The following is a 22,976-nucleotide window of genomic DNA, read 5'->3' as shown; positions in this document are numbered from 1 at the left end:
ACTTCTAAGTAGCCAGCACAGAGTCTACACACATTTTCCCTTAAGTTAACTTCGAAGTAGGGAGCCCAACTTTGAAGTCCTTACTCCACTCCCGGGAGTGGAATAGTGCCCTACTTCGAAGTTTAACTTTGAAGTAGGGTGTGTGTAGATGCTCAACTTCGAAGTCTGTTACTTCAAAGTCGTACTTCGAAGTAAGCAACTTCAAAGTTATTTTTGTAGTGTAGACACAGCCTTGGAGTATACTGTTTTAGAAATCACATTTTTGACTGTGGAATACATTGAAATATTTTTGGAAGGCTGAACAAAAATATACTAATTTTGAATAGTTCCTTACTATAGCAACATCTCTGTCAAAGTTAATGGGAAAATTTATGGAGCATGGTAAAACCAAACAGATGTATGGCTATCATTATCTAACTATCAGGTATCCGATACATGAAATAAACTAAATATAAATGATTAATTATTAGCACTATTATTGGATTTGAAAATTATTCTAGAAGGAAAAGAATACTATCTCACCGAAAAATATAAACTACGTATTAATTAGTAACCTAAAAATGCTGGCATCTTATTATTAGCACAACACATTCTTTTCATTAATCTTTTTGATGGAGGAAAAAGAAGAAAATAAAATCTACAGCCAGATTCTGGCTCCTTCTTTGGACGTTTTATGATGCTCCACTGATGCAAATCAGGCAGAAATATAGGTTATCCACCCAACTGGGAATTTTGCTTGCATAAACGAAACCCCTAGTTAATGCACAACTAGTATATCGAACCTATGTGTCCCTTCCTCCAACCGTAGCAGAGAAGGCATAGCTGGGCCAGCTGACAGTTAGGGTGGATGTGGGGGGCAAAGGGAGCAATTGTTCCTGGGCCTGGCATTTCAAAGGGGCCAGGAGCTGTGGCTGCTGTTGCTGCCAAAGTAACAGCGGCAATGGCCAGAGCTCTGGGCCCCTTTGAATTGATGTGGCAGTGCTGCTGAGTGTGGCTGTGAGGGGGATGGGATCCCAGCACCACAGTCAGGGAATCTTGAGGGCCAAATGATGTAGGCCCCATCCCTTCCACCTTTGCCCTGCCCTTTCTAACCACTTATAATAACAATCTAATACTTTAAAACTATAAAATGTTATATTTTTTTCCATACACAACCACATCCACACTCAAGTTAATACAAAGGATAAACAACAAAAACTACAAGACCTATTAGATTTGTCTAAGATAGATACAGCTATCATCAACCATCTTTATTAATAATATTTTGTTCTCATAGATTATATCAGAACCTATATATATATATATATATACACAAACACACACTTGTATTAAAAGTTGGTGTAACTCCTGCAGATCACATGAAAACTATATGGAAAATGAGACTAAAAAATACTCATATTCAATTCTTTGGAAAAGGAATTCTGTTGCTGTGAATGATTTATATCAAGGTTACAAAACCTTATTGTAATCTTTGAATTTACTGGAAAGCTCCTCAGTTATAATGATTGCACACCTCACATTTTATAAACACTACATTGGGAATATTTTCAAAATGAGACACAGTGGTAAATTTCCAGCAGACCCAGAGTCGATATGTAGCTGGGGTATTTTTGCTATGAAAAATTAAAATGGACCCTCTTCCCTGGGTGTCAGTTAGATTTCATAATACTCAGAAGAATGAAAAATAACATCCCCCATGCAAAATGCATACAGAAAAATAAGAAACTTGACTCACCAGCGGAAAGCACCCCAACCACTCTGCCAAATGCAAGAGTGGCTGCACATGAGCACTCATCAGTTCACAAGTGATTGATACATACCCTGAATCCTTTTGCTACCTCAGGAGGCAATACGAAAGGTTCCCCCTTCTGACCCTTTGGTCCTTGGATTCCCTAAATTGAAAGGACAAAAAAAAAAAAGCTTTTGACATAGAGACACAGATTCACAGGACTGGAAGGAACCTTGACAGATAATGAAATCCAGTCCCCTGCACTTATGGCAGGACCAAGTATCATCTAGCCCATCCCTGACAAGTTTGTCTAACCTGCTCTTAAAATCTCCAGTGATGGAGATTCCATAACCTTCCTAGGCAATTTATTCCAGTGCTCAACCACCCTGACAGGAAATTTTTCCAAATGTCTGATCTAAATCTTCCTTGCTTCAGTTTAAGCCCATTGTTTCTAGTCCTGTTATCAGAGATTAAGGAAAATATTATTTCTCCCTCTTCCTTGTAACAACCTTTTAGGTACTTGAAAACTGTTACCCCCTTAGGCTACATCTACACTATCATGGAAGATTGACCCACTCAGGGTTGATCTTCCAGGGTTGGATTTCATTAATCTAGTATGGACACGTGAAATCGAGCTCTCAGGGGACGCAACCAACCCCTGTACTAAGGGAGGTTGAAGGGAGAAACTCTCCTGTCAACCTTCCCCTGTATAGACAGACAAGTTAGCTGAGCATAGATATGCCTGTTTTGCTTATCTGTGGTCAACTTTCTTAGCATCAGTCTTCTCTTTTCCAGACTAAACAAACTCATTTTTTCAATCTTCCCTCATAGGTCATGTTTTCTAGACCTTTAATCATTTTTGTTGCACTTCTCCACCCTTTTTCCAACTTGTTGACATCTTTCCTAAAATGTGATGCCCAGAACTGGACACAATATTTCCTTTGAGGCCTAATCAGCCTGGAGTAGAGCAGAATTACTTGTGTATTGCTTGTGATACTCCTGCTAACACATTCCAGAATGATGTTTGCTTTTTTTTTGCAACAGTGTCACACTGTTGACACATATGTAGCTTGTGGCCCTCCATGACCTTTTCCACAGTACTCTTTACTGGGTAGTCACTTCTCATTTTGTATGTGTGCAACTGACTGTTCCTTCTTGAGTGGAGTACCTTGCATTTGTCCTTCTTGAATTCTGTCCTGTTTGCCTGCGACGATTTCTTCAGTTTGTCCAGATCATTCTGAATTCTGACCCTGTCCTCCAAAGCACTTGCAAACACTCCAAGCTCAGTATCAGTCACAAACTTTATAGGTGCATTTATGACTACTTATACATTTAAAGGTATGAGGCCCATCCAAAGAGTTTGCGGGGACAAAGATGGCTCACTGACAGCAAAGCCTTGCTCAGGGCCCTGAAGGCATGGCCCAAGGCAGTCACCTTGCTTGCCTTGGCCTAAGGCAGGACCTGAAAGTTATGAATCATATCCAACAGCAATTTCATAGGTATATATGCAAATTACAGTATGCGATCAGTGACTGTGACTAATGGTGGAGATTCATGCTACACGTACAAAGCATAAATAATCCGGATCATATGGGTGAATTGTGCAGAAAGGAGGGAAAGAAATCTGACTTGAACTGAGAGCTTAGGTTGTGGGCCTCAGGATCGCCCTCTTGTATTCATTATTCCAGCCTATGAGCTGGAATGACAGCTGCACTCCCTCTGCTCTGCTTATGGAGGTTGGAAAAGCCACTAGAACCAAATAACAAACTTTTTGTGGAAAAAAAAGTATAAACATTTTTCATCAAAATTTCAGTTTATGAGTACTGATATACTGTAGTAGCTGCTTTGTGGTTCCCTCAAGCCACCTCCCTATGGGACCTGCATGATGGGGAGGTTTTAAGTAGACCCTCCACACTTTAGTGAATTAATTTCACAGTTTTGCATAACTAACTTCTGTGGCAAATCCATATAGCTGTTTGTTAGCTCACCCCCTGTAAATAAAGGGCCCAAAACCTAAAAGCACTACCAAAACTCACTGGAAAACCAATTAAAATGTGAGATAAACACAGATTAGATAGGGAATCTGGCTTAAAGAGTTTTTAATTTCAGTCCTGAAAAAGACAGTTAAATTAATCAAAATGATTAATTTAATTTAGTTTACCCGTTTCCTATTAGCTACTTACTTTGAAACCGGGTTGACCACTGGTCCCCTGTCTTCCCTGCTCACCAGCATCACCTCTGGTCCCATTACAGCCATCAAGACCTGGTTTCCCCCTTGATCCTGGCTGCCCAGGATGACCCTGCGAAGAATAAAAAAATGTGTTTCACTATCCATCTGTTCTTAGTTTTTATTCTCCAGTGCTCATACAGTTTTCAGACATTTTCATAATCAGCCCAAGGCTTAGATCCATGGGAAACTACAATTTTCAAAGAAAGCAACACAGACGGTGCTTTTTTTATTTAGCTGCAGCTCAAACCAGATGGCCCAGACAGCATGAAAAAAATCAAAGGCAAAGGAAAGGGTAAGAAAACTATTCTCAATGCACTTTCTGTTAAACAAAGAGCTAAACAACTAAGGGCGCTTCTTCAGAGCGTATCAGGGCCTGGGATTATTGAGGAAATGTTGCTTTCAGCACCTTGGCGTGAAAGACTGGTAAGAAAAGTTTCTGACCGGCTTTGAACAACTTCCATTCCAGGGGAAAGAAAAAGGAACTCTAGCAAGTGGTATGAAGCCAGTCTGGGTGTTGTGATGCCTCTGTGGCATATGCAGTGCTTTTTTTGTGCTGGTACTTGCTGGTACTGACTACTGGCACCTCGGCAGCCTCAGCCATGGGAATACGAAAAAAAAAAAGAGCAAGCATTGGACATAGGCATGGAGAGAGAGAAAAATATACATCCAAGCCAAAGGGATATGTGACATTGTGGAAGTACCAGTATCCAGCTTTTAGGGCACTGGAAGTGAGAGAAAAAAAATGAACCCTGATTCAGCTGGCCCCTAATCTAGATTTACACCACTGTAATTCCATTAATTTTGCTGCAGTTAATTATGCCTGATTTTCACCAATGTCAAAGAGAACCAAGGCAATCACATACAGGTTGTACATCCCTGGTCAGGCATGTCCAGGACCCGAGTGGTCCTGAGCACAAGAATTTGCTGGACCAGGTGAGGTCAGGCCTCTTGGCTCACAGGAGAGGCTGCGCTTCACTCCTGGCTGCTGCCCTGCTCCCTTCCCCCAGGCTGCCTGGGGAGGCTCTGCTCCTTGTGGGGCTCCCTGCTGCTGGGCTGCCAGTGGGGCCAGCTTGGCTCCCTGCTGTGGGGATCCCTGTCCCAGCTGGATTCCTCACCCCGGCCCTGCTCCCTGCTGTGGGGCTACCAGCAGGGTTCCCTGCCCCCAACTGGGCTCCCCATGGGGCTCCATGACCCCAACTGGGCTGCCCATCACCCCCGGCCCGACTCCCCACAGAGGGGCAGCTGGCACCAGTGGGGCTCTACTCCGGGCCTGTCAGCCTGTTTCAGGTTCTCTCTGGTCCAGCAGCACCCGCTGTCCTGGTGCCAAATGAGAGAGTGCTGGACGAGACAGTTTCAACCCGTATTTGTTCATGCAGCTGTCCGCTCCATAAAAGACTGCAATTCGAACGAGAGCTGCCAAGTACGCTCAGAACCCCACATCTCTTCACTCTTCTCCCCCAGCTGGAGCTGTGCTTTCCTCTTCACTCCTGTTCCCTCACCCAAGCAGAAAGAGAACTTCTTACTGCAGGGGTGGGCAATAATTTTTAATGGGTGGCCACTCCAAGAGTTATGTTAAGTGGTCAAGGCCTACACTCTTCCGTCATATCCATGGAGGAAGTGCAGGGTCTGGGATGGAGGTTGGGGGCAGGAAGAGGTTTGGGGTAAGGAACTGAGCTATGGGAGGGGATGCGGGATCTGGGAGGGAGTTTGGATGAAGGAAGGGGTTGTGACCTGGGGCAGGGATGGGGTGGAGGCGGAGAGGGTCTGAGAGGGAGTTGTGATCTGAAGGAGGGGTGCGGGAAGGGTGCAGGGATTTGGGTTGTGACTGGGAGTAGTTGATTGAAGTGCAAGGTCAGGGAGGGGTTATGGGTGCATGAGTGGGGGTGCTGAGGGTTTGGGTTATGTTGGATAGTGGTGCAGGACGGGGGCAGAAGGCTGCAGGGAGAGAGGGGCTGGGGTGCCAGAGACAGACTTTGGCTGGGAGGCACTTACCAGACTAGTGCTTGTCCAGTAGCCCACCTGGGCCCTCAGCCAGGGTCCCTGGCTCCCATGTCCCTGCACGAGCTGCAGGGGGGCATATGTGACTGACTCTGAATGCTGTGAGTCCAGAAGGAGGAGGAGTACTTTGTGTGCTGCCTGTCTTGCAAAGAGGGAGATCCCATAGGCTGGTTTCCAGCCAATGGGGGTTGCAAAATTTTGCTGGGGGAGAGGGTGGTGTGCAAAGCATCTCCCCTCCTCCCCCTGGACTGGCAGGGTCGGGAGGAAAAGGGGCAGGCAGGATGGTGTGGCAGACAGGATCTGGCCTGCAGGCTATATTTAGCCCACCCCTGCCTTATTGCCTGTCTTCCTCCATGAAGCACAGGCATTCCCCCTATCTTCATGGTCCTCATCTCCCTCTTCTTGGCCATCAGCCTCACATGCCCGTGCTGAGCCACTCGTGGGTTCATATCCATTCCTGTTTACATACAGACAGTTACCATTGGTTCCTGGCCTAAGGCATCTGATTGGGGACGAAGAGCATGAGAGTGCAGGTTGGAGGAAAGAGGCCCACCTAAGACTCACAGCAGGCAAGTGTTCCAATAAAGCCCCATTTTCTTGCAGCCAGAACACTACTCTCCTCTTGCACAGACATCAGTAGTATGCATGCAAACCCCACTGAAGTCAGTGCAAGTTGTAGGCATGGACTGATAAGGACCCAGGGCTGCAGGGCTTCCAGTGCGGCGGCAAAGGGGGATTCCCATCTTTGGCTTTCAGAGGGAGAGGATGACAAACGAGAGGATGAGTGTGAGAGAATTCTCTGAAAGTATACGCGGAACAAAGAGGGTGAGAGAAGAGTGGATATGCATGTGTGGGTGGCAGAGAAAGTCCCAGAGGACAGATAGCACTGCAAACAAAGTTCTGGTAAATCCATCCAGGGATTCCTGTTACTCACAGTTGTCTGCTTATTATTTCTTGCCACAAAGTGGAAAGCAGAGTAAGCTGAAGTATGAACTTTTTCCCATGAATGTACTACGGTTTTCGTTTTAGAAACGTTTCAATGGTTTTCTTCCATAGACTGACAATTTATTCAAAGTTGTACAGTATGGAAGTACCTATGAAAGCTTTTAAACTCATGTCACTTGCAACTTATAATAAGTAAATACTCAGCATTCATATAACCACTGACATTTTCAAAGTCATTTATAAGTATGAAATAATTAGGGACCTGATTTTGTCCCACCCCTCCCCTGTGTGATGAGAGAGGCTAACTACACGGACCATGTCCCTTTCTTTCAAGCAACTCTCACAGATATATCCTCCTCTTCAGCCCTTTTGTGCAGATTCTCTGTGAAAGCACGCAACTGAATCCTAATGATCTGAGATGAAGAGAAATGAAGTACAGTTTTCTTCTCAGTTACATGTTTGCAACTGCATTCATTTTAACAAGTCTCATTAACCTGTGTTGGATTGCTGGCATGTAGCTGAAGACAAAGTTTGACATAAATGTTTTAACTCGGTAACTTCAAAATAGTCTACATGTTTACAAGTGTTAAATAACCCTCAGGAATCCTTGATATCTATTGTATGAAATGAAGGGCTACTTACAGGAATGCCATCTGCACCAGGAAAACCAGTTACTCCTCTTAACCCCTAAAATGAGACAACATAATTAAAGCAAAGAATTACCCCAGTATTTTCTTCTTTAGATATTAGATAAAATATGTGAAGCTTTGAAATTACCACTTCTCCTTTTGGTCCAGTTACTCCAGGTTGTCCTCTTTCACCTTTGTGACCTTTGTGACCTTGTAAACCTGGGATACCCATTAATCCTGGAGGTCCAGGGAATCCCTGAGGTCCAAGTAGCCCTGGTTGACCCTGAGGAAAGTAATAAAAGCATTGCATTAGGAAAGATTGTGATAAATAGGGATCACCAATTTAGCTCTATTATAATGGCACCTTTCCCCTCCCTTAAACAGATGAAAGAAACCATCCAACTCGCCTTAGACTGGCAGGTTGGGTTCTTTGGTGAAAATAATATGAGAGCAACACACACAGAAGCTAAACAGGCAACAGTACTGTGTATGACAAAGCCAATATATTAAAATAAAACAATTCTCATCATTGAATATTTACTGTCATGCTGTGAAAAGAATGTTATCTGCAGACTAAACAGAGCTGGTTTCTGTTAAATAAGGCCCATAGCAGGTCCAGTTACAGTGCATTCCAGGAAACTGAAATGTGCTTAAATGTGAAATTCACTTAATTAGGATGTTTCTTTCAAATCAAACCAGATACTTAACAGCAGGAATTTGTTTCTTTGTGATGGTAATTCCACTTAATTATGATGCCTGAAGATGACTAGTATGATTCATATAGAAACGAGTACTCAGGTAGGGAATGGTAATTACATACATTGAAGAACTGATCAGAGGCTTCTCCAGTCTCAAAAAATCTCTTCCACTGTTGGTTCAGCATTAATGATGCCACTCAGGCCACTTCAAACATTGCATATAATTCTTTCTCTTCAGGCTGGCAGATCACAAGGATCAACAGAAACCAGCCAGCACTATGCTTTTCTATTGCATTTAAATTCAAATTGTGGGGAAAGATCACTTTCAGACCTAAATAAATAGTAGGCTTGAGATGCCAGGTTTTTCTCTTTTTGATGTGACTCAGTAGGTCAGAGATTAGTGAAAGACAGCACTTTGAGAACGATTCCAAATATAAAATGTCTCCTTTGAAACTACAGTTTTTGCATGTTCTGTGTAGCACCAGTCAATTAACATACAATATAATTAATAACAATCTTTTCTATTAACTGGGAAATCTGCTTAATCATGATAACAGGCCACCCAGCAAGGCAGTGCTTAATTTGCAATGAAAAAGGTGTCAAGCTCAAGGAAATAGATTCCTGAAATCTAGTCATTTTTTTACATTCATAACTGAGGCAACAAGCCCAGAGGTGCTGGAGTTATTATGAACTGCCAAACCTAAAAGTGCTGGGACTCAGCCATGGTAAGCCCTGGCACAAATTAGGTACTGCAGGAAGGAATTGTACAAACTATAAAACTAACATAAATGTGTACAAATGGAATGAAATTATTAGCATAATAGAAATCATTCTCATATTCCCCATCTCACTTCTCTGAAACTATTCCCCTTCAATAAAAGATATAGCAAATGTCCCAAACAAAGGGCCCTGTGAAGAATACTGGTGCCATTTTCATATAATGCCACTGGACTAGAGAAAGAAAAAGAAATAAAACTGATTAACTGGATCAGGGTCTTGGATCCAGAAAGTAGTCAAGACAGTTAACAACATGTTGAGTTTTCGGCAATTTTTATCTGGTATCATAGGTTCGGTCCTGTGACTCATGTGACATAACAAATTTTCTGCTTTTTTTAAATTTTCACTCCTCTCTTCATAACTATATTTTGTCAGTTGTAGCCCTGAAGAGAAATACTCCAGGGGTTTTAATAAAATAAACAAAATTACTCTTCCAACCAAAATATGATATATGCTTGTGATCTACAAGTGGCCAATAATGGAAGATTATTGTTAGATAATCTATGTACTTTTTTGTTTCCATTTATTCACAATTATTAACCAAGACTCAGTTTATGCCTTTCCTTCTACAATGGCTTATTCAGGAAACAAAATCACCATGGCGGTAGGGATTGTGGCTAAAGCATTGGCCTTTTCACCCCCACCACATATGTCAGCTCCTATACTGGCCAAAAAAATGAGAAAAATGCTGAGATGGACAAAGGAATCAACAAACACCTGAGCACAAATCAGCTCAATGCCTTATCCTGCTCAACCCTACCTGTGCTGTATATGTGTCTATATATGGACAACTGAATAACTATAATAGGTCCACAGATAGCAGGTGGGTTCTAGGATCAGGAATGTGGAGCAATAATTTCTCCCCTTATTATTCCATGATATAAACTCTGGGTGCACAGGTGTCAGGTCAGATGGTCACATTCCATGAGGTCACTTGTGCAAGATACTGACTGATATTTCCAAAACAGTTGGATGTCCTTGTACATCTGTAAGCACGCAAATACCTTGTTCTTCTGCTTCCAAAATGCACAGAACATTGCAACACCAGACCTTATGGAAGTATCTTAACGATTAGATTAAACTTATAAACACTGCTTTAAAAACATAATCCTCTATTAAATCTTAATGTTAAAGTAACCATAAAGAAATAACCCTGGATAAAAAGACAGAAGGAGGAGCCTCAAATAATCTATTAAAGCAGAAGCAAATCAAAAGCTAGAAAAAACATGCAAATAAAGTTTGAAATCCACTCTCCAATTGTATAGTCACATCGCTTCCGTTAGCTCAAGTTTCAGATGAAATTTTGAGCAATTTTAGTAAAAATGTATTTTAACTGAGTCACTGTGTTCTACATATGGAAAATGTTGCTTTGTGTAGCCAGTGAAATCAGTGAAAGCCCAGCTATACCAAGTAATGTCCATATGGTCTAGTCAGCCACAGGAAGAAGGCAAACATGCACATTTCTTGGACACGGGGCCTGCAGACAGAAAGCATTTTGAACATTTGATGTCATCTTCCAAGAAAACACTCATAATGGACTAAATCACAAAACTTGCACAAAGCAGTGCCAATTCATCCCTGTTGCATCATCAGAGAAAGCACAATTTCATCTTTCCAATACAGTTAGTACAGTAGGGTCTCAACATTTGCAAGGGTTCCTTATTGAGAACCCTTGTGAATGTTGAATTTTGCGAATATAGCAGCTGCTCCTGCGGGGAACCCTGACGAGGCAGTGGCTGTCCACGCTCCTGCCCAGATCCCCAGGGAAGTGGCAACTCATGGCACTCCTGCTCGGAGCCCCAGGGAAGTAGCAGCTGCTGGCACTCCTGCCCGGAGCCCCAGGGAAGCGGCGGCTCCTGGCACTCCAGCCCAGAGCCCCTGGGAAGTGGTGGCTGCCGGTGCTCCTGCCCAGAGCCCCCGGGAAGTGGTGGCTGCCGGTGCTCCGTGCCCCGGAGAAGCGGCCACTCGTGAATATTTGAATTTGCAAACCTTAAGTTCGCGAATGTTGAGACCCTACTGTACCCCTTCTACCACTGGGCCCTCCCATTCTAGGGGGCAGAAGAGCCAGCCCTTCACCCTACCTTACCTCCAGGCCTGTGGTAGCTGTCAGCCTCTGTGTTTTCAAGTCTTTTCTTCACTGGGGAGGGGAGCGGGTGGGGCCTTGCCTACACCTTCTTACATCAAGGCTGCTCCTAATCGTAAATTATTATGTACAAAGGTATTATAATTAAGCCTTGAGGTGTCACTAATATATTAGAAAGAAATGACAAATTAGCACTGGAGAATGCAGCATTTCTATAATGATATATTGGTGTCTCCTCACGCATTTTGCCAATATGTAACTTGGATTGTACTGTGTCCGTCTTTTCTCCATGTTCATTATCTTAGATGCTTTGTGCTGCTCATCATAAACATGCCTCCCCATTAGCTATAAAGTTTCAGTCAAACAATGGTCTAGTCTGCCATCTTTTACATAGCTAACAAATTATGAACATTTTCAGATGCTGCAACTCTTATTTTTCACTATTTTGCTGTTGTCTATTTTAAACTTCCTTCAAAACCTAACCAAATTTCAAACTTGAGACATTCAGAAACACTTTTGGCCTTTCAGCTTTTTCTTGCACAAAGTTTGGTTTAATCAAAACTAGCTTATGATATCAACACTTTTCTTCATACTGATCCTGTTCCCCAGGCCTAACTCACAATATACTGCCTCCAGCTTGGGTGAGTATTATTCACTAATTTGTTATAAGTGGAGTGGGTAACACATCTTATAGTTAAGGTTGCCAAACACTTTTCATGATAAGCCTCTGAAAGCACAGACTTACAACATTAAATGTTTCGGCTAAATTTTGTATGTTGTGCCACAACCTGAATTTTATTGGATAGATCTAGCTAAAATGGTTCTGTTGTTTCAGACGATAAGATTAAGGAAAAATACTTTGTCTTTCCCATGTTGAAAAAATCTTACAACGATTGTCATAAAGCTCTGGCACTTTCATGCTTTGGAGCAAGGGATTGAAATTTGGTGGTGGTATAAATGTGGGGTCCCCCTCTTGTCAGTCATGTCCACTGAAATACACCCAAATTCTATTGAAGTATCAGTCTGATTTTGAACATGCTCAGTAGAGGATTGTTAGAATCTGATAAGAATAGTCTCTGAAAATTCCATCCACACTGAACATGCTCCAACTTAGGGCTGACCATTGCCATTGCTGCTTCTGGCTGTCAGGGACCGCTGTGGTGCCAGGCAGGAGTTCTGAAAGTAGAGAGGCTGGATCCCTCGTGCTCTCAAGATCTCCCTTCTGGCATTCAGGTAGTATGAAGGAAAAGGAGGAAGCTGCCTCCCTGTCATGCACAGTGTGAAAAAGTCTGGCCTGGACAGAAGAAGGGTTCAGTAAGAGCAAAGCGGGAGGTGTGGTTGCAGGAACCAGAGTGTAGTGAGGAGCACGGAGGAGAAAGGAACTACTGTTGGGATGGAAAAGCATAGACTGAGGGAGTAAGAGGCAGAACGAGGACAGTAGGACAGAAACAGGTTGAAGGACACAAGATAAAAGTTCTGCAATGAAACACACTATCCTCTGAACCTGGAGTTAAACCAGAGTCCTAAATCTTTACATTATTCTGCCACCAGTAAACAGGCTGAGAAACCCATTGTATAAGCATGTGTCTCATTCCTTCCCTAGTGCCCGCTCCATACAGAGGATAACATCCTACTGTTGCTTTCAGTTACTTTGTTAGCTCTAATGGTGTAGCTCCACTACTGTTACTATTATATACTGGCATAGATTTTTGACAGTGAGTGTGAGTAATCATAGGAGCAAATGACCATAGAAGGGTAGGTTATCGATTTTCCGATGTCTTCAAATCACAATAGGGAGCTTTTGCATCCATCATATCAAACTTTGTAACCACAACATTATTTTAACATAAGTTATGGATGCAAATTCAATAATGATAACAGTGGTAGGTTGATTTCCTGGTGCAGTTCAGATTTTTTACTGTCCACTACTCTCTCCTCAGAAATATTGCTGAAATGAAATGATTTCCTTTCAGAAAGTAGGTTACATAGCACCTACTCCTCCTCACATGCAGACTTGTGTTCACAACAGGAGACTAACAAAATAGAGTACAATGTATCATTTAATAACTACTTTTGAGAGGAGCATGAGCAGGCAAAAAATTTAGAAAATGGCATTTTTGAAGATTAACACTGTGAATTACTTCTTTGTCAATTCTTAAACAAAATGTAGATCATTGTTCAGATGATTTAAAAGTCATCAATGGCAGGATACATTCCTGAAGTACGCAGTTCCTGTTGTGTTCTTCCCATGACTTAAAATAACTGGATGAGGTCTCACACAATTAAATTGTCCAACACAGGCATGTGCAGAATCTATTTACAGTATGGAGCAAAGGTCAGAAATTCGGAAGCCTGGAGGAATTCTTCCCAGAAAACATTTGCAATTTCTGATGCATATTGGTGCCTATCCAGAAAATGAGGTACATGAAAAAAAAGGGCTATCCAATTTAATGCAGTGATAATTTGTCATTCTGTAATTAATCTCTAGAGAACTATGAAAAGCCTGAACAGACTTCCAAAATTATATGACATGTGCCTTAGACAGTTTTAAAACTCCATTTCCTTCAGGACCACTCAAGAAGAAGCGAGTTCCTGGTGTGAAGCTTTCCTTTCCCACTGCTAAATTAAAAAAAACATTTTTTTTACTAAATGCATGAAAATGAACAGTTAAAATTATTATTAAACATTTTCATTGTAGAAGTGACTACAGCCCAACCCATCTGAGGTCCCATTGTGCTAGGTGCTGTACATATATAAATGAGAGTCTGCTCCAAAGAAATTATAACAACAAAGACAACATGTCATAGATGGAGAAGACAAATAAGCAGGCCAGGGTCTTGGAGAGGAGAAGGGAATGCTTAACTAATGATGAGCAGTAATCACATAGAATTAGAACAGCTGTCGTAGCTTCACTGTATGTAAAGGCCTCTCATCATCTCCTTGCTGCTTATTTGAGATCTTAGTTTTAACGAGAAAGAGAGTAAGATGGGACTTGGAAATTCTGAGGGGAGAAAAAGGATGGCTGGGGGTTCATAAAGCTGACAGCAATCGTTGCTGACTTAGGTCCACCATGGAAGGGGAGACAACAACAGGGATGATAAGAAGCCATTCAGCAGGAACAGAGCCATCCCATCCATAGGATGGTTCAGGGCAACCTCCCTGGGCTGAACTTTGGGGAGTCTGTGGGCAGCCCAGGGGACTAGTGGGTGGCCTGGCAGCAGGGACTGGGGCCTGCCCCAAACTCAACATCAGCACTGGAAAGTGGTGTGACCTGGCCTGAGGCCACTCTGCTCCCCCAATTCCCACCCATGACTCATGGGGTAAGGGGTGGAACTACCCTCACAATCATCGGCAGCAGCTGGAAGTGGAGCAACATGGCTGGTATTTGGAGGAGCAGAGTGGGATGGGACTGGGTCGCGCCACTTCCCTCTGCAGACAGTGAGTGTGGGGGCAGACCTGAGCAGTGGTGGGAAGAGGCCAGGTGGTGGCAAGGGCAGAGGGAGGGCTGTCCTGAGCCCCACTTCTCCCTAAAGACGACTCCTACTAAGGATGGGACTAGAAAGAATATATAGGAAAATGAGCGTTCCTCACCAGCTCTGACAATGCTAATTCAGAAAAGAACATCCTAGGTCATCATAAACTTGCACTTCTATGCTATCAGTATACCTAGAACTATTCATTTCAAAAGACCCTTAAGATTCGATCTTCAGTACACTTGTAATACAAACATGAGAATTCAATAACTGCCACTAGATGGCACTCACTATTATCATTCTTGGCAATGTACATCAACAACACAGGTGGAACATGCACACTTAATTTTGAACTCTGAGACTGAGTTCTGATAAGACTAATTTCTAATAAAATTATAGTAAGACAAAAACGTGTTGATACTAAATCACAGAAGGCAGGACAAGTAGGATGTTTCTGTTGAAGTGACAAGGGCCGTGTCTACATCAGCCAAAAACTTCGAAATGGCCATGCAAATGACCATTTCGAAGTTTACTAATGAAGCGCTGAAATACATATTCAGCACCTCATTAGCATGCGGGCAGCCGTGGCACTTCGAAATTGACGTGGCTTGCTGCTGCGCGGCTCGTTCAGATGGGGCTCCTTTTCGAAAGGACCCCGGCTACTTCAAAGTCCCCTTTTTCCTATCTGCTCGTAGGAATAAGGGGACTTCGAAGTAGCTGGGGTCCTTTTGAAAAGGAGCCCCATCTGGATGAGCTGCGCGGCGGTGAGCCGCATCAATTTCGAAGTGCCGCGGCCGCCCGCATGCTAATGAGGCGCTGAATATGTATTTCAGCGCTTTATTAGTAAACTTCGAAATGGTCATTTGCATGGCCATTTCGAAGTTTTTGGCTAGTGTAGATGTAGCCAAGCTGTGCTAACTATATGCCTTTACCATGACATACAGGCTTAATCAGAACTACTGTCTTTCTGCACTGCATATCAGACTTCTTCTTTTTCAAGTGAAAGACTCACTATTCTAGACAAGTAAGCAAAACTCATCCTTCTAGACAAGGCAGCAAGTTGGTTTTACACTTCATATCAAATACCTGCAGAAATTAGTATTCCTACCCTCTACTGCTCAATGTTGTATTCTGTTGCAAAATGGGATTCAGCTACTGATGTCAAGTCTATAGGTCACCAGCCCTTGAAAAAGATAGAATTCTATGATCTCAATTGTATATGTGATAATGGAAATGGAGCAAATATTTCACATTTCCCTTGAACAAGTAAGCATGTTATTCCACAACATTGGTGCAGTGCTGAGAGATGCAGTAAGCCTAAAAGAATGGGTTTGTCTACACTACAGAGGTATTATTCCAAAATAAGCTATTCCAGAATAACACATCCATACTACAGGGAATCCCCAAATTAAGCAAACCTTATTCCAAAATAGAGTGTCCACACACAACACAGCCTATTCTGGATGAGGGTGTTTCTGGGGGCTCTAATCTGAAACAGGCTATGTCTAATAAACAATGATATTTTGGAATAAACTATTCTCAACTCACACCTAATGGCTACGTCTACACTAGCCCCAAACTTCGAAATGGCCACGCAAATGGCCATTTCGAAGTTTACTAATGAAGCGCTCAAATGCATATTCAGCGCTTCATTAGCATGCGGGCGGCCGCGGCGCTTCAAAATTGACGCGGCTCGCCGCAGCGCGGCTTGTCCTGACGGGGCTCCTTTTCAAAAGGACCCTGCCTACTAATGAGCAGATGGGAATAAGGGGACTTCCAAGTAGGCGGGGTCCTTTTGAAAAGGAGCCCCATCGGGATGAGCTGCGCGGTGGCGAGCCACGTCAACTTCGAAGCACTGCGGCCGCCCGCATGCTAATGAAGCACTGAATATGCATTTCAGCTCTTCATTAGTAAACTTCGAAATGGCCATTTGCGTGGCCATTTCGAAGTTTGGGGCTAGTGTAGACGTAGCCAGGGGCTGCTATCCCTATTCTTAAATTCCCCTTTGATGTTTTACCGAGGTTTATTTGGTTGAATATTTCACAGCCCATCTCATCTTTTGAAAAACAGATTTCCCTTACATCTAATGAAAAAACTGTTTTTTTCACACCAGAGAATAATAAAATATAAAGTTAATTAAATTTAGCTTATTTTGAAACAGCCCCTCTTCCTTGTTTACACAGGCCCTATTAGCCGTGTTTATCCCAAAACTTTGAAATCACCATGCAAATGGCCATTTTGAAATTTACTAATGAGGCACTGAAATACATATTCAGCACCTCACTAGAATGCCGGCAGCCACAGCACTTCAAAATTGCTGCGGCTTGCCGCCTTGTGGCTCGTCCAGACTGGGCTCTTTTTTGAAAGGACCCTGGCAACTTCGAAATCCCCTTATTCCTATCAGCAGATAGGAGTTTTGGAATAGTGTAGACGCAGCCATTCTGAAATATCTATTTTGGAATAGGTGCTATTCCTCATAGAATGAGGTTTACAGAATTCAAAAATAAGCCATCCACTATTTTGACATTATTTTGAAATAGTGATTTTGCTGTGTAGATGCTCACAAAATTATTTCAGAATAGCGACTGCTATTCCAAAATAACTTTACTGTGTAGGCACACCCAGTATGACAGGGGCTGCTATCCCTATTCTTAAATTCTCCTTTGATGTTTTACTGAGGTTTATTTGGCTGAATATCTCACAGCCCATCTCATCTTTTGAAAAACAGACTTCCCTTGTATCTAATAGAAAAGCTCTTTTTTTCACACCCAAGAATAATACAATATAAAGTTAATTAAATTTAAAAATAACCCAAATGAGCACAGGTCAGCCAATTGGTATGTGTGCCAGTCCTGCTCCAAAAGCTGGGGTGGAGGTTGGACTATGGCCCTGCCTCCTCCTCCACCTCTCCTTGCTACCTTTCAGGCAGGCCTGATGAGGGAGTGGGGGAAGGAAGGGGGAATGCAAAGGGGGCACTTGCGCCTTTCAAAGTGGCCTGGAGCTCTGGCCCCCAACACTGATTAAGCAGCAGCTGAAGTGGCCAGACCTCCAGTCCCCTTCAAAATGCTGCAGGGCACTGCGCTGTTGCTCTGTGTACATCTGTGAAGGAGTATGTGGGGGCCCCCCCAGGGCCGACTGCTTTAAAGCCCCACTCCTTCTACCACTGGGCCCGCCCCACCTTACCTTGCTAGTTGTTCAGTTGTATCTTCCAGCCATAAGACATTTTTATGGAACAGTAGAAACCAAATGACATTAACATGAATTGCAAAGCAGTGATTCAGTATTCATGCGGAATGCTTTTTTTTCTGAATTAGGAACAAATAAACATTAAATCTTCAAAAATATCCTCTGTCAAAGAATGCTCACCACCAAAACTCAAAAAGCTGCAATCCTCTTCTGTTGACAGTAAACTAAAAGCTTTGTGCTATTCTCTGTTCCCAAGCTTTTATCTAATTTATGAGATGTTTCCCAAAACTGTTTGATCTTCTAGGAAGTTGTTGTGTCACCCTAGAAGATCCAACAGTGGTATAGAAAGATAGACATTGGAATTATAGGTCAAGAACTCAAAGGATTCAGTTTAAAAATTCTTCAAATCACAGAATACATGAATGTATGTGAAGGAATGCCCAGGGGTGTTTTTGGAGGGTTGTCTTCATTCTAATCAAGCCCAGTAGGACAAAAATATCAGAAACCCTACAGAGCAGAACAAGGATAGACAAAACTGCAAAAGGCTTTCAATGCTCAAAGTTTTCAGCAGAGTATTTACATGGGAGGTGAGACAGGGAAGCGGAAGAAGGTGGAAGAAGTGTTCTCATTTACTGGACCAGTAAGAGGTTGGCTCCCAGAACACACAGGCCCTCCAAGAAATTCAAAATTAGGTTCTTGTGGCGCATTGCCACCTCTGCCTGGTATGTTAATCCTATTGAAATATACAGCAATGCACCCAATGACTTCTGAAGGATGGAGATCTGACTTAAATAACTGAGGTATGGAAGCGCGGAGTATAGATTATTATTCAGTTAAGGACGATCAGGTGATGTAAAACTCATTGGCTACCTCTACACTAGAGAGTTTTGCCAACAAAACTCATGGGCTATGTCTACGCTAGAAGCATCTGTCAACACAAGTTACTGTTGACAGGGAAATCCCGACGGAACCTCTGTCAACAGATTGCACCTACACACAGCTTGCTCTGTCAACAGAGAGCTGCCAGACTGCACTGCTCTCTGGTGCCAGAAAGCAGAATGGCAGCTCCGTAAAGGGCTGCCCGGCAACTCGAAGCCCTGTCTGTTGACAGAAGTGTGTACAATGCACTTCTGTCCACAGCACCCTATCGGGAGATTGTTATGCCAACTTGTCAATCAGTGCCACACACATTATTAGCTGTAAGGCAAGACCACGGTGTTCTTCTGGAAATTAGAAATGGTTCAGCATAAAAATATGAGGTGAAAAATGTCATGACCACTTAAAAAGATTTTTTTCTTTTTTGTTTAGAGTACAGTGAGTCATGCAAATCATGCAAATTATAGCATTTCCAGCTAGCAGTTTAGCCTTTTTGCTATTGGCTTTAGATGAATATACCTGACAATATTTCTAGATCAGATTCCAGCCCCACCAATATAACTCTCACACATTACAGAAAATCTTCCAGTGCAGGGCCAGCATAAGTGGTCTCTAAGGATCCCTGGTTGTAGTTTACAGTTTAGACACATGGTGTGGGCAAGAGTGGAAAGAGAAATGCAATTCTGGTTTACATTTGTGTAAACTGACAACAGTGAGTCCAGTCATACAGCAAGGAGTTCAGACATAACTTATTTTTATTATTATCTAAATATTATGACTTCATGTTTATCTAAATATTCAGTCTTAATCAAATAAATAACTAAAACCTAATGTTAAATTTGAGTCACTACTACCATTGAAATAGATACTAGAAGCATCTTTGGACTAATGGTATGCCCACACTTATGGGCAGATCAACGGGGTGGCGACAGATCTTCCGTGGTTTTGTTTAGTGCGCCTAGTGGGGACACGCTAAATCAAGCTGTCATGGCACTGCCATCAACCCCAGTACTCCTGGCAGTTGTGAGTAGTAAGGAAAGTTGACAGGAGAGTTTCTCCTGTAGACCTTCCAATGTGCAGACGGCAGCAAAAATAATTTTTAGATAAGTCGACTCATCATACAATTGTCACAGCTGGATTTGTGTATCTAAAATTGATTTTAGGTACTATGTAGTCCTGGCCTTATAAGTCAAGTTGCCATGTCTTCACTGCTATTTTAGCTTGAGTTAGGTAATATGGTTTATCATAGCACAGTGCAGAAGCCATTTTTTCTTGAAGTGTAGCTCTGCTCTACAAGCTAAATGCCAGTTTGGAAGAATGTTTTTACAACACTGACTTACCATTTTAGAGTAAGTCATAAGTATTTGATTAAATTACTCAAATAAAGTTCAGCTGACATGTAACAGCACATTAATTTAGAAAACAAGTAAATATACATTTTGACAAATCTGCCTTGGAAGTACTCAAATATTGATGTGATGGATGTGATATAAAGTGGAGATGCATCTACAACTCCAATGGTTTCAATGGCAGTACAAAAAATATTAATGGGAAGAAGGTAGCTCACAGGACCTGAAAAGTGATATATACATGAATGTATTAGACAGTTTTAGCACAACATAGTAGGTTTCCAAAATAGAATGAAATATTTTCATACACCATGGGTTCTGAAATAATTTTAAAAGTTAGACACTTGTGGAATTCATGATGCCAAGTTAAAGTCTATCCTTTTTTACATTTTATCTATCTATCATTTTCCCATTTATTTATTAATACTTTATAAATGAATTCATAAGATTAGGAGTTTTAGCTTCCTATACTAAACTCAAGCTATATCAATTATTAAATTCTTGACAGGCAACTGATCCAGAAACTTGATTTTCAATAACTACAAACTTGTTACTTGGTTAGTTAGGCTCTTAAGGAAAACACAACAACCAACACCTGTTTGTGTTAGAACATTCAGTAATAGAACTGAAAAGTGATCTGCCAGCCAATTTTTTTTCTTTTAAATGTTCAGTGCTGTGTGGGAGTGTTCTCAGGATCTTAAAAATTCAGGAAGTTCACCACAGATGTTTTCTGTCAGTAGGCGTTGGAAGCACCAATAGCTACATCTGTTCTTTTTTTTTTTTCTCTCTATTTGTGAGAACACATTTTTCTGCCAAAATTATCCAGTGTTGAAATTTCCACACTGTGGAACTGGCCAAAATGTTAAACTGGCTAGATTACATGAGTGTAAGTGTATGTGAAAATTAAAACCCCTACAGGAATTCATAATCTACTGTGTGCCAATTTTTTCATCTTATACATCTCTTCTGTTTAAACAATAGTGTAATAATTTTTGTGATGGGAACCACTATTAGAACTGTAAATAGCTGTTTAATCATTCAACTATCGCTCGTTGCTAATGGTTTTGGATGTACTATGACCATATGGTAATAACCCAAGTTATCCCCTACGTGAGAACCACCTGTGCATGGGACGGGAATTGTTATGTGGTTTTCCTCACAGAATTTTGCTTGTATTGTCCCCTCAGAAATGTGACAAAAAGGCTTCTCGCAATGCAGAACGGATGTTGTAAGGAGCGATTTCCTTAAACCAGCAGACATGGACAGAGCTTGGGAGAAAACCTAAGGCCTGGGTCACCTGTCTGGAAGCTGCTCTATGCCTGATGGCCCTGTTCATGTGGACAGAGCTGCCCCTTGAACATTTGATTCTCTTAGACCCTCTCACCCCCAGTGGGATTGACAGCTACTATTAACAAGAGGGCCTCCATTGGCTCAGTGGGAATCAGGGGTGATATGTAGGGAGGGCACGAGGGCTCACATGCTCCCAACACTGTGGGCAGGAGGAACCATCCAGCAGCCAGCCGGGGGACAAGTGGATGGGGGCCATAGCGCCCTCAGTGGGATCTGGCCCTCGCACACTCATAGGAAATGGCCGGGGAAGCGGAGCAAGGTGGCCACGCTGCTTTGCTGTCCTGGCTATGCCACTCCAGGGGAAGGGGTGGGACAGCACCAGCACTCCCCAGGTGGGAGTAAGGCAACATGGCAACTGGGGAAGCAAAGCAGTTGGGTCACCTCGCTCCACTTCCCCTGTGTGCCATGTGGGGAGGGTAAGGGTGTCAGACCCCTGCTAATCCCCCAGGGCTGCCTTGGTTGCGGGAAGATGCAGAGCAGAAGCAAAGCAAGTGCGAAGCAGAAGAGCCTGGGCAGAAGAGGGTTGCCCTGGCCCTTTCCTGGGCTGGGAGGGGCCACAGGGCTGGTGGCCTCCCCGGGTTCTTCCCTGATTGGACATGTCTAGTGGGAATGGATAACAGCAGTATGGAAGTGACATTCATCCTTTCTGAGACCTGCCTCCCACATAGGTGTCTTTTTATATTATGCCTCTAATTGGTCTTATGTACGTTTTTATACATCATAAATGATTTAGGTAATAGCATAGAGAGTACACTTACAAAGTTTGTAGACAATACTAAGCTGGGAAGGATAGCAAGTGTGTTGGTGAATAAGATTAAAATTCAAAATGATCTGGACAAACTGGAGAAATAGACATAATGCAGTAAAGACAAAATGCACTTAGGAAAAGAACAAGCAGTTGCACACATACATACCCAGGAAGTCGTTCTTCCGCTCTACTCAGCACTCATGAGGCCTCAATCGGACCACTGTGTCCAGTTCTGAGCACCACAGTTCAAGAAATTGGAGAAGGTCCAGAGAAGAGCAAGAATTATTAAAGCTCTAGAGAACGTGAGCTATCAGGGAAGACTGAAAGTCCAGGTCTTGTTTAGTTTAGAAAAGAGAAGACTTAGAGGGGACATGATTGTGGTTTTCAAGTACCTCAAAGAGGGTCACAAGGAGAAGGGAGAAAAATTGTTTTCCTCGGCCTCTGAGGATAGGACAAACTGCAGCGAAGGAGGTTTAGGTTGGACATTAGGGAAAACTTCCTAACTGTCAGGGTGGTTAAGCACTGGAATAAGTTACCTAGGGAGGCTGTGGAATCTCCATCACTCGAGATATTTACAAGCAGGTTAGACAGACATCTATCGGGGATGGACTAGACCATGATTTCCCAAAATGGGGGGCGTGAACCCCTGGGTGTGTGTGTGAAGAAATTCCAGGAGAGGTGTCAGGTGACCCCCTCCCACTTCATTCTCCCCACCCAAAGAAAGAGCCAGCTTTTGCTTTCGGCTCTCAGCTCCTGCCATTTTACGTGGCTGACCCGGTGCAGCCACTGTAAGAACCAGGCAGCCGGCGAAGACCCACATGGAGCTAGCTGCCTCCTGCAAAGGTGATTGAATGGGGGTTGGTGGGGGAGGGGAAGGAGGATGGGGTTAGATGGGGGGATGGAGA

General features: G+C 42.8%; 1 protein-coding gene across 3 annotated transcripts in view; it reads right to left on the bottom strand.

The window, feature by feature from the left end:
- COL4A2 (collagen type IV alpha 2 chain) overlaps nucleotides 1-22,976 on the bottom strand; it is a 259,647-nt gene that overhangs the window by 97,879 nt on the left and 138,792 nt on the right. For all 3 annotated transcript variants that reach the window (XM_074990097.1, XM_074990108.1, XM_074990087.1), the window contains exons 5-8: nucleotides 7,680-7,814; nucleotides 7,545-7,589; nucleotides 3,913-4,029; nucleotides 1,821-1,892 (exon numbers count right to left, since the gene is read on the bottom strand). In XM_074990097.1, coding sequence (XP_074846198.1) covers nucleotides 1,821-1,892; nucleotides 3,913-4,029; nucleotides 7,545-7,589; nucleotides 7,680-7,814 — 369 coding nt within the window. The remainder of the gene's footprint in view (nucleotides 1-1,820; nucleotides 1,893-3,912; nucleotides 4,030-7,544; nucleotides 7,590-7,679; nucleotides 7,815-22,976) is intronic.

Source organism: Carettochelys insculpta, chromosome 1 (genome assembly GCF_033958435.1).
Source record: "Carettochelys insculpta isolate YL-2023 chromosome 1, ASM3395843v1, whole genome shotgun sequence".
In the NCBI taxonomy this organism is placed as follows: Eukaryota; Metazoa; Chordata; order Testudines; family Carettochelyidae; genus Carettochelys; species Carettochelys insculpta.
This window is presented reverse-complemented; position numbering and strand designations above follow the sequence as displayed.